We start from the raw sequence: 16,613 nt of genomic DNA, 5'->3' as shown, positions 1-16,613 counted from the left end.
TTCTGCCATCTCAAAGGACTTCGGCAATTCCCTTAACGGCGTCTACAGACAGCGGGCGGCGATTTGGACGATGCTCACGATCTGGACGCTCGCGGCTGGATCTGAGGCTCCTCGACGCGGCGGCCACTGGAACGGCGCGACGGACAGCACACGGACGACGGCTGTTCGCACCCTGCGCGGTTCTCCTAGCCGGCTGCTGCTTGAGGTTACCCACACGGTAACGGCGGCTACTCCTCCCTGCACACAGTTCTTCACACAAGAACCCTAGGTGACAATTTCTCACAGTTTGTGTTACAATGTTGTTGAAACCTCGCTCTGATACCAATTGTTGGGAATTAAACACACAACACACACAAATAATCTAGAGAAAAGAGAAACGGAACACAAACGGGACACACAAGAATTTAACGTGGTTCGGTTTCCCTACTCCACGACTGTAACAGGAGGATTTTTATTTCACTTGTGCTGCTGTGGAATTACAAATACAAGGATCATATTTATAGGAAAGCCAAATGGTTAACCTAGGGTTTCAGTAATGGGTCGGGCCGGCTCACAAGCCTCCACAAAGCCCAACACCTAGGTCGTCGATGATCGCAATCATCTTGAAACTTTTTGAATATTTAAAAATCAATGTTCGCAAGAAACTAAATTTTGTTCTTGAGTTTTTGGGCTTCTACGTAGTGGTGGTCATTGATCAATCAGTTTGATTTTTTGTATTATTGGGGTTTAACGTTTTTGATTCGTGAACATGCTAAATCAATAATCAAATAAATAAGATTTATTATCGATTCTCTAATTCTTAAAGATTCGACTTCGATTTAACCGATTAAAAAAGTTCATATAATCATATATACACATGTTCATAAAATAAAATTGTAGCAAAACTCATGCAATAAATTGTAGAAACAATGTTAACTGTCTATCTTTACCACAATCAAAATTTCATAAAATTTAAAAGAGAGAAGGTAATACTAGTTTGTGTCGAGAAGATAGATAGTGTCATTAATATGTATAATTAGGAGTAAAATTGTAACTTTAATATAATCTTATTAGGTTATCGATTTAACTATCAATCAAAACCATAAAATTGAAAATCGACCAACTAAATAAAATTACAGAAATATTAACCGAATAATATTTTTTTATCATTAATTGAAATCATAAAATCAAAAATCAAACCGATAACCCACTAAATAACTATTACAAATACTGTTAACCCAATGATATATTTTTATGTGCAATTTATGGGTTAAAAAGATTTCTCCACACCCTACTTCTATTTCACATGGTTTGTACCTTTTTTTAACGAATTAATAACGAATCAATGAGGTTAAAAACTTTATTTTGGATTATTTACACGATTTAATTCGAGCTTTTACCTTCAAAGTTCTTTTCGTTTTTCTTTTTAAAAAAAATAGACATGGAAATTCAGGACTTCAATCCAAATACCCCTTATATGCAATATTAAAGTGATAGAACGTAAATTATAATCACAAATAAATATGAAGAAACATGATTTTAATTTATTGATAAATTATACGGGTACAATTTTGTTTGTCCCTTAATTCTTCTCTCTATATTTTCATGGATTATCTGAATTGAATCTCCATGGAAGTATTTGTGAATCTTTTGAAGTATTTGATTATCAAGAAAATTGTGACATATATTTTGATATATTTATGAATATTAAAAGTTTTACTAGATATTCTAGATCCTTTGAAGGGAATATAATACTTTTATATATGCATAACCTAGGATTAAAATTAACCTATTTATATAGTATATAATAAATAGTGACTTGCTTAAACAAACAGGTTCTATGGTGTAGTGGTTAGCACTCTGGACTTTGAATCCAGCGACCTGGGTTCGACTCCCGGTAGGACCTTTTTTTTTTTTCTCTTCTCATTATATGTATCGGGACGTACCGGATGTATCCGGACGTTAAACAAGGTATTTGAAATCGGGATGTGATAATTCGGAATGTTTTTGGAACGTACCGGATGTATTCGGACGTTAAACAAGGTATGCGAAATCAGGATGTGATAATTCGGAATGTTTTTGGAATGTATTTGCCTGTTCAGGTTCGAATTTATTCTGATAATCTAAAAAAAGAATAAAGATATAATGTAATTAACTTTTAATACTATGAAATTTGTGCATATTTTTTTCTTTTTTTGGAACCCTAGGACAACCCGCAGCCGTTACGACCTCTGCCCCTCAGGTGAGCACTTTGTTCGAACTGGGTAAACCCTCCAGTGTGTAATAGCCTGCCACAGTGGCAGATCCATGAAAATGAGGGGGTTTGAAAAAAGAGAGAGTAGTGCTTAAGATTAGAGGTTTGAACCCTTCAATCACTAAATCAATCTCTAATTTTTTATTCAAGAGGTTCAAAATTAACACATAAACTTAAAAATTCTTAAAACTACCTTAAATATACAAAGAATTATTTTGCCGAGGAGGTTCGGGTGAACCCCCTCGGCAGACTCTAGGTCCGCCCTTGGCTTGCAAACCACACCGCACTAGGCAAGCTCTATGCGACAGACTCGATTCAAAAGGCATTAAGGGGAAATCAACCCGGGATCATCCGTGTAAATAGCCACCTTCCAAACCAACTGAGCTATCCCAAAGAATTATATATCATAATTATAAAGATAAATATGAGACAATATGCTAATAACAACGAATATAAATGAACTAAAATTTTAACGATAGCAAAATTATGCACCATCTAAAAAGTATGGAGACAAATATGAACCCTCTCCCAAGTACTTGTCTATATATGTTTCAGCTGATTCGAGAAAGAATAGGAAACTTCTATGTAAATATTTGTACATCATGTGTCAATTCTTGACTCTTCTAGTAAAGTCTTGATCAATCTCTATTCTCTAGAGTTATTTACTACACAGGTTTAATATATGTTATTTTTTTTATTTATTTTATACAATATATTTAAAATTTAAGTCAATATGTTTTATATGTTTTTTAAATACTCAAATTTTGTTAATTTGTGATTTATAATATTATTAATTGTAATTTTTAATAATATATATTATCCTTTTATGTACACAGATGAAATATTAAGAGGCAACCAATTTTATCTTTTGAAATTATTTTACGATTTATAATATCTTTTATATAATTTTTAAATATATAACAAACTGAAAAAATAACAACAAAATATGGTGAATTTCTGTGAAGCCTACCCCACCTATTGGAAAGAGCAGAGATATAGTATCCTTTTTGTCCATAAAAAAAAAATACACAATACACACAATATTAACGTTTACTACAAAATAATTTAAACATTTAATTATAAAGTAAAAAAGTCTTAAATGACAAATTACCCTTTAATTCAAAGTCAATTTCAAAGAGCTTACATATTATCTAATACACGTGTAATTCAAGCTATAATTATTTTTTTATTTAATATTTGAAATTTGTATTAAAACTCTAACTATATTTAGATGATAAAGTAAAAAAGTCTTAAATGACAAATTACCTTTTAAATAAAAGTCAATTTCAAGGAGCTTACATATTATCTAATACACGTGTAATTCAAGCTACAATTACATTTTATTTAGTATTTGGAGTTCGTATTAAAACTTTAATTATATTTAGACAGTGTATTACAACTTACAAAACTTATTTGAAAAATAAAAAACCCTTCTAATAAAATTTTCTATGTATCTAAAATTTAAATCTAAAATTTCTAATTAAAATTAAAATATCTGACCACAACGACTTAAAAAAGAACGAAAATTGAAGAGGGAAAAACTCCAACACGTACACGTTTAGTGGGTATAAATACAAGACACGGTTTTTGACTTTTACTTTTAATTAATTGAAGTTTGAAGTAAAAGGTTTGTGTAATCCTTTAAATACTCACCATAAATAACAACCCTCTCTTTGTCCATTTCATTCATTTTAACAACAATAACCACCTCATTATCTCAAAAACAACAAAACCAAAACCAAAAAAAATAAAAAAAAAATGGCTCTCAAGGCAATTCCAATTTCTAAAGTTGTTCCACACATTGATGAAATTCATGTTGAAAATGTCTCATTTCCTTCAATTTACAATAATAATTCTACATCTCTTTCCCATGGTAAGTAATCACCCCTTGTATTTCAGGTTCGATTAAATTTGAGTTTGTATCGAGAAATTATAGAATGTCTCTATAGTTAGAATAATTAAAACATGATATATCTGATTAATTGTGCCAGATGATTTTATTTTTAATATTGAATCTGATTAAATTTGAATTTGCGCTTTCACAGAGGAAGATGAGGATGATGTTGGGAAGATGAATAATAACAATAATAAGTTTGTATTAATGGGACATAGAGGAAGTGGGACAAATATGTTGCAATATTCTTCATGTCATGAAAAAATGATAAAAGAAAATACTTTGCGTTCCTTCAATGAAGCTACTAAATTCAACCTTCAATTTATCGAATTTGATGTTCAGGTTAGACGTTCTTCTTATTTACTTCCTTTCGAATCATTTTATTTGTCATATTTTTTAGTTATACGTCGATTTGAAATAAATTTTAAAAATTTTCTTTATTATAGTAATTAATTAAATATAAATATATAAGTGTGGACGATTAAAAAAAGTGGCCTTGTTTTACTGTCAACCTCTAGAAATGACATGTGCCACTGTGAATACGTGGCAGGTGGTGTCTAATTTTGTGACTATTGTCAGCCAATTTGTCATCAAATCAATTTTTATATGTAAATTATTGACGCTTGTACTATGATAGCATCATTCATTTTTGACCAAAAAAGGAAGTATCGTTTGAGTGAAGAATAGAAATAAATAGTAATGGAATAAAATTTTTATATTTTGTTTGTTAAATTATTTCATATACGTGGTAGAATAAGTTATTTCAGAATAGTTAATCCCAGAATAATTTATTATGAAATAACTTGTTCTCAACCAATCGATCCCTAAATGTTTGAATAGAATGGAGGAAGCTTTGATAAAACTTAAATCAAGATTATACCTTAGGAACTAATAGGTTGAGCTAGTATCACTTGAGAAAATTATCACTTGAGAAATCTTATTACATTACATTATTATAGACCGGAAATTATATAAACTCGCGAATTTAATTATAGACAACTTAAATTATAGGTACAATCTGTAAATATGCGAAACTAAAATTACGAAGAATAATTAAATTTTATTATAGTAACTATTCGTAAAAATCTCCATTAAACAACGGATTAAAATAAGCCCACTTAATAAAAATAAGTGGGTTATATATTTGCCCAAACATAAACAGATTAAACGAGTCATGACTTTATGAACTGATTTTGACACCCTAACTCATACCATCACAATGTGAGTATATTCAACATTTTTTTCTCTTAGTTTTATTGAGTGTATAGTAAATATGAACATATTTTCTCCGTTTAAAAAAAAATGACCTCCTTTCCTTTTTAGTCTGTTTCAAAAAGAATGATCTCTTTCCTTTTTTTGGTAACATTTTAATTTCAGCTTTCTACGTGACATGTACAAGATTAAAGGCTAATTTTGTATATTTGACATAACTTTATTTTAGGATTACAAGATTCAAGAATTTCTTTATTTTCTTAAAATCATTCTTTTGTGAAACGAGGAAGTAATAAAACCTATAATGATAATGTTTGTACATACTTCATGACTTGCTTAAGTGTTAAATTCTATGAGTTTTAAAAAAACTTTTCTTTTCATATTGTATATTTTTTTTATCTATGAATATTTGAATTCAATTAAGGCACTGATTATTTGTTTGTCTTTTCAATTTTTCCCCCTTCCTTCCTGGCCATGCTTCATGGTAGGTTTGCTTGCAAAATATAATTGGCAAGCAAAAAATACCATAGATGAAACTTTGTATCAAAATCTTTTTGTAGGTAACACGCGATGGATATCCAATAATTTTCCACGATATCTTCATTTTTACACAACAAGAGGTTCGTTACAATAAAACACATTATCACTATGCTCGAATATGATCATGTCCTAACTCTCGATATTGATTTTGCGATGAATATTCAGGGTAAGTTGATTGAGAAAAGAGTTACGGACCTCACTTTGGAGGAGTTCCTTTCATATGGACCTCAGAATGGCTCAACAAATGTAACGTATTCTTCGCCCTTCATACGTGATGTAAATGGTTTCAAATTCGCGAACTTATACTGATATATTGTTGTTGTTGTAAATAGGTGGGAAAACCATTATTCAGGAAAATGAAAGATGGGAGGATCTTCGAATGGAAGGTCGAAGAGGATGATCGGTTATGTACATTGCAAGATGTGTTTGAGAATGTGAGTCAGTCTGTAGGGTTCAACATTGAGTTTAAATTTGATGACAAGAGAAATTACAAAGACGAAGAACTTGTTCGCGTTATTCAAGCAGCTTTACAGGTAAACGCACTGCATCAAAAATGATCTTTAGCAGCAATTAATTAACGGCAATTAACACTCTTTGTATATGTGCCTAAAGCCTTTAGTAACATTGGATCTAATAACACTTAATTAATAATGTCTGGAAAGACTTTAGCACTCTTTATTAATGTGTTTATTTATTGCCGCTAAAAGTGGTTTTTGTTGTAGTGACGGGAACTGGAAAATCATATTACATTAGTTTCGATTCTATTTACCTTCGAAGCTAAAAGTTGTTAGTACTAACATTATTGTTGTAACATACTATGATTCAGGTAGTGTTGAAGTACGCCAAAGGTAGGCGTATCATGTTCTCAGGCTTTCAACCAGACGCGGCTCAATTGATTAGGAAGGAGCAAAATGCCTATCCGGTGAGTAAAGTTGAGCTCTTTCGATTCAATCTTTAAGGTTTTTAGCATTTAACGTATTATATTGATTTTTGAAGAATTATAACTTCAGACCTATATATGAACTCTGCATCGAAATTATTGAATTCAAATGAAATCAAGGTACTATAAGGCTGCATTCGCTCTCTATATATGACCGTTTAGGATCATGAGATTCGTGAACGTGTTACTGAAACTCCATAACTACAACGAACAATCTCCTAAACGATAGCTTTAACTGCCCGCCACCATACGAGTAAACAGAGTTTTCTTTTTTCTAATGGACACTTCATTTGAGCATTTCTTGAAATGTGTCATCTATATAATCATGATCCAGGTTTTCTTCCTAACGAACGGAGGCTCTGAAATTTATCCCGACATCAGAAGGAACTCGTTAGAAGAGGCGATTAAGTTGTGCTTAGAAGGCGGCCTACAAGGCATCGTCTCGGAGGTGAAAGCCATTTTAAGAAATCCAAAAATGATAGCAAAGATCAAAGAATCCAATCTTTCCCTTATGACTTATGGCCAACTAAAGTAAGTTTTAGTCGAAAAAAAGTTGTATACAATGTATAGTGTATGTATATACTAGTTCAATTTTTCGTCTATCATTCTTACTGTACTAAAAGAAATACGTTATACGCCCTTTCAGCAACGAGAAAGAAGTGGTTTACTTGCTATACATGATGGGTGTTGATGGAGTGATAGTAGATTTCGTTGAAGAGATTACTTCAGTTGTTGCCCAGTTTTCGAACCAAGTTCATCATGACGGAAAAGAACACTTGTTATTGTTGGAAAAGAGGTTGTTATCGGAGCAACGAATATCTCTCTGCTCGGAGGATGAGATCTCATATTTTCGAAGGCTCGTGCCAGAGTTGATACATTTGTGAATTTGTATAATCGCGAATGTACGATTAGATGGTCTTGTTTTGGTATGTATATTGGTATATTGTATGTTTTCATGTATAAGGTTTGTGTAATAAAATTTTGTATAGGGACATGTATCATGGAAAGTAGTTAACAATGAAATGTACAGAGGGGATTAATGAGGTTTGTATAAGTTTTTAGATATAAGCAATCTACATTTACATAAATATGTATTTACAAAGAGTGCAAAATAGATGGATATTTCATAATTCAAATAAATAACGTCCTAAGAAAAGGTGTTAGGTATAAAGGTCATCATTTTTTTTCAGTCATTGGGGCTACGGGCGGTAAAATCAAACTCAAGTTAATCTGTTAAATTCATTCAAGTTTGACAGGTTATTGATCTGTCAATTTATTAGCTCAACATATTTCAATTCATTAAAGAATAGGTTGATATGTAACCAGGATGGACTTATGAGAAATTTTAGTAAAATATTTTTTCAAAAAATTAATATGTTATATAAATCGAATAAAGAAAAAGTAATTTCATTAAGTACTAAATATATATTTCGAAAGAATAACTAAAACAACTCTTGAGTAGAGTTGTGATCCGTTTTGCTCCAAACAAATTTGCGTTGGATTGGATCATGACTACTTTATTATCTTGATCTATTATGACCCAATCCACCCAACCGTCACTCCTAGTTCGGACATAGGGATAATAAAAATAACCAAATATGAAGGCAGGCAGAATACAAAGCATAAAGATAGACAGTGACAATGACGGAAACTCGAAAGAGTCGCCTTTGGGGAAGCGTTTACCAGTAACCAAAGCATCATGTCGTGAGGCTGACGGAATCCAATCCATAAACCTGGAAATGAAACGTTGTTCATTCCCTTTCGTCAAGTAGGTAAAGTAGGTATGAGTCGTAATTTAAAGATAAAGGATTTTAGATTTTAGATTTTCAATTATTGAATTAACATTCTTTACACAAATATAATGTTTGTATCAAGGCTATTGAGTTCGACTTAATCCATGTCTTGGTCTAGTGGTGTATATCCATGTATATTTATGTATCACCATTGTATATTGGTATATTTCTTATATAATTTTCATGTCCAAATGAAAAATGATTCTGATATGGCAAACTCAAATTTTAATTTTGGATCTCCAAAGTTTCATCAATGGTACCCCAATGATCATCAATCGCAGTTGTGACTTGTGTATGAAAAATTAGATAAATTTAAGAACTACGTGTAGTATTTAAATGTACACAAAAAAATATATCATCAGATTGAGAAAAATCATGCAATCATTTTCGAGTAGTTACAAGTGTTTGAATATTTTCATGATGGAGGCAACTTCCATACTTGATGATCAGAACACGTAAATAATATTAAATGATGATTTTGCTAATACAATAGTAATAAGAATACAGTAACGCTCTTTTTTATTTAGCCCATGGATCAACCCTATCCATATTGCTCAAGTCCCATGATTCACCGAGCTAATTCGGTCCATTTTAAAAATATTTTTTTTCAATGAACTTCAAAAATATTAGTCCAATCCTGTTAAATACTGGATCAAGCCGGACCGAGTCTCATGTCATTTTTAGGTTTTTGAACTTGTTAGCAAACTGATCTGTTGATAGCAACATTTCTGTAAGCAAGGATGAGCCACTGCTCTGTGAAGTCAGTAAAGGTTTTAAACCAAACTCCTTCTTGCAAAGTCAACCTCTTTTAAAGAGGGACACCAAATGCCCACAAATATCTTTGTAGACTTACAAAGCCCTCTTCTATTAAAGAGGGACAACCACAGATGCCCACAATATCATTGTGAGAATTTAGCCCACTTTTATTAGTTTGTCCGCATCACCTTAATGCCCTCACTTGAGTTACAAGCTCGCGTTACCAAGCTCGGCACACTTGTTATTAGGTTGAGAGGTTATAAAGTTGCCTTATTTGGGCTTTATAGTCGATGTGGGACAATGGATTATGAGGGGAAATTAAAATTTCTTTCATGTTCTCATCAACTTCCCCTCTTTCCATTTTACTAAGTATATCATTTTCGTTGCGCATATAGTCTTCTCGAATGTTTTAGTAATAGACTTTGTACGTATTTTTAAAACAAACTTTTATATCGTAATGATATTATGTGAGGGTTTAGTAAGAGGCAAATCTGGAACTTCTAGAATGTGAAAATCATTGATTAAGAAAAAGGAAAACATGTATAAGTGGGGATTGATCCCTAGTTTTCTAAGTAACTCAACAATCAACCAATTGCACCATTATTTAGCTTTATATTATAAATAAGTGTCAACATAAAATATTATACCAAATTTAAAAAATATATACATAAAATATCTTTTTCAGATTTTATTTGTGGAATTGCATATTTCAAAAATAACTTTTATACCTCACAATGGTACATTGGGGTTTAATTAGAGGCAAATCTAAGATTTTTAAAATATGAGTGCATCACTGAAAAAGGAGGTTTTAACCAAACTAAGCCATTATATAAAGCCATTCACCAAAATAATATGTTTTTCTAAAATTTTACAAAACTAGTATAAACGTATTCCACAGTAACGTTTTAGGATATATTTTATTTTTTAAAAGTTGATGGCGTCAGATTGATATACGTTACTCACAGTAACGTTTTACTCCTAAAATGTTACTCATAGTAACGTTTTAGGAGTAAAACGTTACTGAAAATAACGTTTTAGGAGTAAAACGTTACTTTCAGTAACGTATATCAACCTAATGCTGTTAGTTTTTTTAAAAAGAAATATATCCTAAAACGTTACCGTGAAATACGTTTATACTAGTTTTGTAAAATTTTAGAAAAATATATTACTTTGGTAAATTGTTTTATATAATGGCTTAGTTTGGTTAAAACTTCCTGAAAAAGAGAAAGAGAACATGTATTAATTGAGAATCGATCCCTAGTTTTCTAAGTAACTCAACATCCAACAAATTGCACCATTATTTAGCCTTACTATAAGTGAGTGTCAACAAAAAATATTATACCAATTTTAGAAAATATATACATAAAATACCTAATTTTACGGGAAAAAAAATCATAGATTCACGTGTTAGCTGGTAAATTTGTCTACATATGCTTTTTTAAATGATGGTCTTCTGAAAATATTACTACCTGAAATGGGTTGTCTAATAAATATTTTAATAGAGTAAACCAATTAAATTATTTCATTTGTTGTTTTATTTGAGCTGATAACCAATTAGCAAAAAACAAATCCTACTTTTAATTAGTGGTGTTGCACATACCTTATCTTCCTCATGCCCTATTTCTGAAATTATTATATTTTATTTGTAAATCATTTCATCATTCATATTTTATTGATTGTTGGTGTCATAATTGCCGTGTACAAAACTTATGATATTTGGCAAAATAACAAGGGAAAATATAAAATGATATAATGATATATCAAAAAGTTAAACGGGGGATTTAATCGAATATATCGATGTAACATTTCAAAAATTTCTAAGCTATGATCCAAATTATTTTTCATTTGATATGAGATTGTATCTGGTGATTGTTCTAAGGTGTAAAAGTCAATTCTTTAGTGTGAGAATTAATTTTGATATGAATCAAGGTCACTAGAATTCCCTTATACAAAGTTGAGTTGAAAATTTTCTTATCAATTAAGTTTTGATATGACATTCTACGTAGGTCAACTTAAAAAAGTAATATCTCTCGGCACATAATGAATAGATGATTAATGAACTATCAAATTAAAGGTAAATGAGTCATTTTCAATTCCAACGCTACTAAGGGCCCGTTTGGATGGGCTTAATAAAAGCAGCTTTAAAAAAGTACTTTTGAAAGTGCTGAAACTTATTTTTAAAATAAGCAGTTATGCGTTTGGATAAAAAAGCTGACGTTGCTATGCCAAACGTGAAAAGGGAAAAATAGAAGAAAGAGATGTTAGGGTTATGTGGGTAATTTGGAGATTGTATAAAAATATTAAGAAGAAAAAGATAAAAATGTGGTCAACTTAAAACAACTTATAAGCTAAAAAAAAAAAAAAGCACCCCTACCCCAGCTTTTAACTTTTGGCTTAAAATAAGTTTTTTTTAACTTAAAATAAGTTATTTTGAGTATTGTCAAACAGCTAAATAAGTCAATAACCAGCTTTTAAATCAGTTTGACCAGCTTTTAAGCTGAGCCAAACAGGCTCTAAGTTTGCCTCATTTCAAGTTTGAAGTAAAAGGTCATGATTGTTTTTCCAAAGACTACCACAACATCATTTTCTGAGTCAATGGCCTACAAATCACTTCTCTAGGTCGTAGAAGTTTCTATGATCCGTATTGTTCACTCGTGGAAAAAGTATCGAGAGTCAAAACTTTGGGTTTAATTCTTACAGACCAATTTACAATTTATAGAAACTTCTACATGTCATATTTTGGTCCGTAGAATGAAGTTTTGAGCCATAGAATTTCAATATGAATTCCACGGGTGAGATCTACCGCCCGTAGATCAAATCATGAACCATAGATGCCCCGTGAAAGGTTCTTTACATCTTTTTCTTTCCCAAACCCTTCTAAGCTTATACCCTCGACATTCTTACACCTAAATAAAATTCTAAACGGTATTAATCGATCATATTACACTCATTAATGCTTCAAAGTTTCAAAACAAGGATCCGAGAGGAGAAATTAGGATTTTCAAGTGTTCTTTCAGTTTCGTCAAGAACTTTGTTCTTCCATGTATGTTAGGTTACTCATAGTGATGGACTAAGTTCGTCTTCACGCCCTAAAGTCATAATGATGAACTCTAAGTGTTTATAAAAGTCAGGTATATAAAGATTTTTACATGAGACTTCTTATGCATTAATGATTTCGGACTTGAAAAGTTCGTCCAGAAGTTTATGTTTTAAATGCATATTTGGAAAGGAGTTTTTAAAGAAAGAATAAAATGGTTTCATATGTACTATTTAAAGTTTAATAATTTAAGATTTTATCTTTTAAATTACTAAATTAACATTCTTAAAACAAATACAATGTTTGTATCAAGGACATTTGGTTCGACTTAATCCACGTCTTGGTCTAGTGGTGTATGTCCTATGTATATCTATGTATCACCATCGTATATTGGTATATTTCACATGTGGCACTTGTGTATCTCTCATATGATTTTCATGTCCAGATGAAAATGATTCTGATATGAAAAACTCAAATTAAATTTCATCAATGGCAGACTTATTCAAATTTCACCCCAATGATCACTAATCTTAGTTGTGACACGTGTGTTAAAAAAAATTAAATTTATGAACTACGTAGAGTATTTAAATGTACAAAAAAGATATTATCAATTTGAAAAATACCGTGCAACTATCTTCGAGTAGCTACAAATGTTTGAATATTTTCATGTTCGTACTTTTATTTTTTTTTATTTAGACAAGGAGTCGGCCCTACCCATATTGAAAAAGCCCCACATATCATCGACTTTTTCAGACTGGGCTAAAAAACCTATTTCCTTTAATGAACTTCAGAAATCTTAGTTCAACCCTATTAAATCACAGGTTATGCCGTGCCGAGCCGTCCCAACATGTCTAGCCCATTTTGACGGCTCTAAATTTTATATTTAAAGATTTTTTTAAGACAGGTTTGATTCAAAAAAGTGATGGTCCAAACTATGAGAAGCCTCATGACATTTTAGGGGGTTTTGGACTTGTTAGCAATGCTCTGTGAAGTCAGTCATCAAGAGGTTATATTAAACCAAACTCTCCTTCTTGCAAAGTCAACCTCTTTAGGAATAAGGTTTATCTATACTTTCATAATTTACTTGTGGAATTATGTATTTCAAAAGCAACTTCTATACCTCGCAATGGTACGTGAGGATTTAGTTAGAGACAGATTTAGAATTTCTAGAATATGAGTGCATCACTTAAAAAAAGAAAAAAAAAAGTGTGATCCATAGTTTTCCAAGTTAGCATCCAATCAAATGCACTATAATTTAGCATTATTATAAATGAGAGTCAACTGAATATATTATACCAATTTTAAAAAAATATATACATAAAATATCTAATTATACGATTAAAAAAAAACATAGGTTCATGTGCTTTATTTTTAGCATGTAAATTTGCCGGGGTCCGCCTATACTCTATAATCTATATGCATTTGTAAATGATGGTATTTTGAAAATATTACTAACCTAAAATGGGTTGTCTAATAAATATTTTAATCGAGTAAAATACTTAAAATATTTCATCCATTGTTTTATTTGAGTTGATAATCAATTGGAAATATTTTTTTTACATAATTTGTAATCTAATTTATTTAATTAAATTTACTAGTACAAATATAAAACATAAACCATAAAATCAAGAAAATAAACAAAATTATTAAAATGATTCGAGGAATATTTTTGTTTTTACATAGGTTTATCCCATGATATTATATCCTATGTGTTACTAATACCTCCAAATGGAAGATATTAGTAATACATCCTATAATACCATGGATTAATTATACAAAGACACGAAAACCTACCAAACATAGTGCTAAATAATATCTTACATAATACATGAACTATTTCTTCTAATACGGCCTACCAAATGACCGCTAAATATTTCGAAAGAATAAATAAAACAACTAAACTTGATCAAAATTGGCTTGAGTAGAGTTGTGATCCGTTTTGATCCAAACAAATTTGCGTTGGATTGGATCATGACTACTTTATTATCTTGATCTATTATGACCCAATCCACCCAACCGTCACTCCTAGTTCGGACATAGGGATAATAAAAATAAGCAAATATGTAAGGCAGGCTTACAAAGCATAAAGATAGACAGTGACAATGACGGAAACTCGAAAGAGTCGCCTTTGGGGAAGCGTTTACCAGTAACCAAAGCATCATGTCGTGAGGCTGACGGAATCCAATCCATAAACCTGGAAATGAAACGTTGTTCATTCCCTTTCGTCAAGTAGGTAAAGTAGGTATGAGTCGTAATTTAAAGATAAAGGATTTTAGATTTTAGATTTTCAATTATTGAATTTACATTCTTTACACAAATATAATGTTTGTATCAAGGCTATTGAGTTCGACTTAATCCATGTCTTGGTCTAGTGGTGTATATCCATGTATATTTATGTATCACCATTGTATATTGGTATATTTCTTATATAATTGTCATGTCCAAATGAAAAATGATTCTGATATGGAAAACTCAAATTTTAATTTTGGATCTCCAAAGTTTCATCAATGGCACCCCAATGATCATCAATCGCAGTTGTGACTTGTGTATGAAAAATTAGATAAATTTAAGAACTACGTGTAGTATTTAAATGTACACAAAAAAATATATCATCAGATTGAGAAAAATCATGCAATCATTTTCGAGTAGTTACAAGTGTTTGAATATTTTCATGATGGAGGCAACTTCCATACTTGATGATCAGAACACGTACCCAATATTAAATGATGATTTTGCTAATACAATAGTAATAAGAATACAGTAACATCACGTTTGATGATTCTAAATTTTTAGTATTTCAAATTTTAAATAGACTTTGAGTTTGAACTTTTGTTATTTTTATTACTCTTTTTTATTTAGCCCATGGATCAACCCTATCCATATTGCTCAAGTCCCATGATTCACCGAGCTAATTCGGTCCATTCAAAAAATATTTTTTTTCAATGAACTTCGAAAATATTAGTTCAATCCTACTAAATACTGGATCAAGCCGGACCGAGTCGACCCAACATGCCTAGCTCTTTTTTACTCTAAATTTTAAAACAAACTTTTGATCCAAAAAGAAAAAGGTGATGGTCCAAACTATGAGAGACATGTCATCATTTTAGGGTTTTGGACTTGTTGATAGCAACACAACATTATTGTTGTTGCCCAAAGAGGGATGAGCCACTGCTCTGTGAAGTCAGCAAAGAGGTTATAAACCAAACTCTCCCCTTCTTGGTCAACCTCTACTATCAAAGAGGAGGACCAACTGCCCACAATATAATTGTAGACTTTCAAAGCCATATATCAATGCTTTGGTCCATAACACCCACAAGAGACTTTAACCCACTTTTATTAGTTTGTCTGCATCACCTTAATGCCCTCACTTGAGTTACAAGCTCGCATTACCAAGCTCGGCACACTTGTTATTAGGTTGAGAGCTTATAAAGTTGCCTTATTTGGGCTTTATAGTCGATGTGGGACAATGGATTATGAGGGGATATTTAGATTTCTTTCATGTTCTCATCAACTTTTCCGTTTTACTAAGTATATCATTTTCGTTGCGTATATAGTCTTCTCGCATGTTTTAGTAATAGACTTTGTACGTATTTTAAAAACAAACTTTTATATCATAATGATATTGTACGTATTTCATAAACAAACTTTTATATCATAATGATACTGTACGTATTTCAAAAACATAACTTTTATATCATAATGATATGTGAGGGTTTACATATGCATTTTTAAATGATGTTCTGAAAATATTACTACCTGAAATGGGTTGTCTAATAAATATTTTAATAGGGTAAACCAATTAAATTATTTCATTTGTTGTTTTATTTGAGATGATAACCAATTAGCAAAAAAATCCTACTTTTAATTAGTGGTGTTGCACATACCTTATCCTCCTCGTGCCCTATTTCTGAAATTATTATATTTTATTTGTAAATCATTTTATCATTCGTATTATTATAAATGAGAGTCAACTTAATATATTATACCAATTTTAGAAAATGTATACATAAAATACCTAATTATACTATTAAAAAAAGGGAAAATACCCAAGTACCCCCTCAACCTATGTCCGAAATTCCAGAGACACACTTATACTATACTAAGGTCCTATTACCCCCCCTGAACTTATTTTATACCCCTTTTTAGCCTACGTGGCACTAGTTCAAAAAAAAAGTCAATCATCGTTGGGCCCACAAGATAGTGACACG

The 16,613-nt window shown here is 31.2% G+C and overlaps 1 protein-coding gene and 1 non-coding gene across 2 annotated transcripts; both read left to right on the top strand.

The window, feature by feature from the left end:
• The first annotated feature begins 1,813 nt into the window (after positions 1–1,813).
• TRNAQ-UUG lies at positions 1,814–1,885 on the top strand. The gene has a single exon. It is a non-coding gene; the product is annotated as a tRNA-Gln (tRNA).
• A 1,974-nt stretch (positions 1,886–3,859) lies between these two features.
• Positions 3,860–7,907, top strand: LOC107029680 (glycerophosphodiester phosphodiesterase GDPD3-like). The gene is made up of 8 exons (XM_015231121.2): positions 3,860–4,106; positions 4,279–4,469; positions 5,900–5,959; positions 6,045–6,125; positions 6,212–6,412; positions 6,706–6,801; positions 7,154–7,350; positions 7,466–7,907. The coding sequence occupies exons 1-8, from the start codon at positions 3,992–3,994 to the stop codon at positions 7,701–7,703; spliced, it is 1,179 nt and encodes a 392-aa protein (XP_015086607.1). The 5' UTR covers positions 3,860–3,991; the 3' UTR covers positions 7,704–7,907.
• The last annotated feature ends 8,706 nt before the right edge of the window (positions 7,908–16,613 follow it).

This window comes from Solanum pennellii, chromosome 1 (assembly GCF_001406875.1).
Source record: "Solanum pennellii chromosome 1, SPENNV200".
Lineage (NCBI taxonomy): Eukaryota > Viridiplantae > Streptophyta > Magnoliopsida > Solanales > Solanaceae > Solanum > Solanum pennellii.
The sequence above is the reverse complement of the archived record's forward strand: the minus strand, read 5'-3'. Positions and strand labels throughout refer to the sequence as shown.

Coding starts and splice junctions, on each gene's coding strand:
- LOC107029680 (XM_015231121.2), top strand. CDS start 3,992: ATGGCTCTCAAGGCAATTCCAATTTCTAAAGTTGTTCCACACATTGAT. Junction 5,960..6,044: donor TCATTTTTACACAACAAGAG/GTTCGTTACAAT, acceptor ATGAATATTCAG/GGTAAGTTGATTGAGAAAAG. Junction 6,413..6,705: donor TTATTCAAGCAGCTTTACAG/GTAAACGCACTG, acceptor ACTATGATTCAG/GTAGTGTTGAAGTACGCCAA.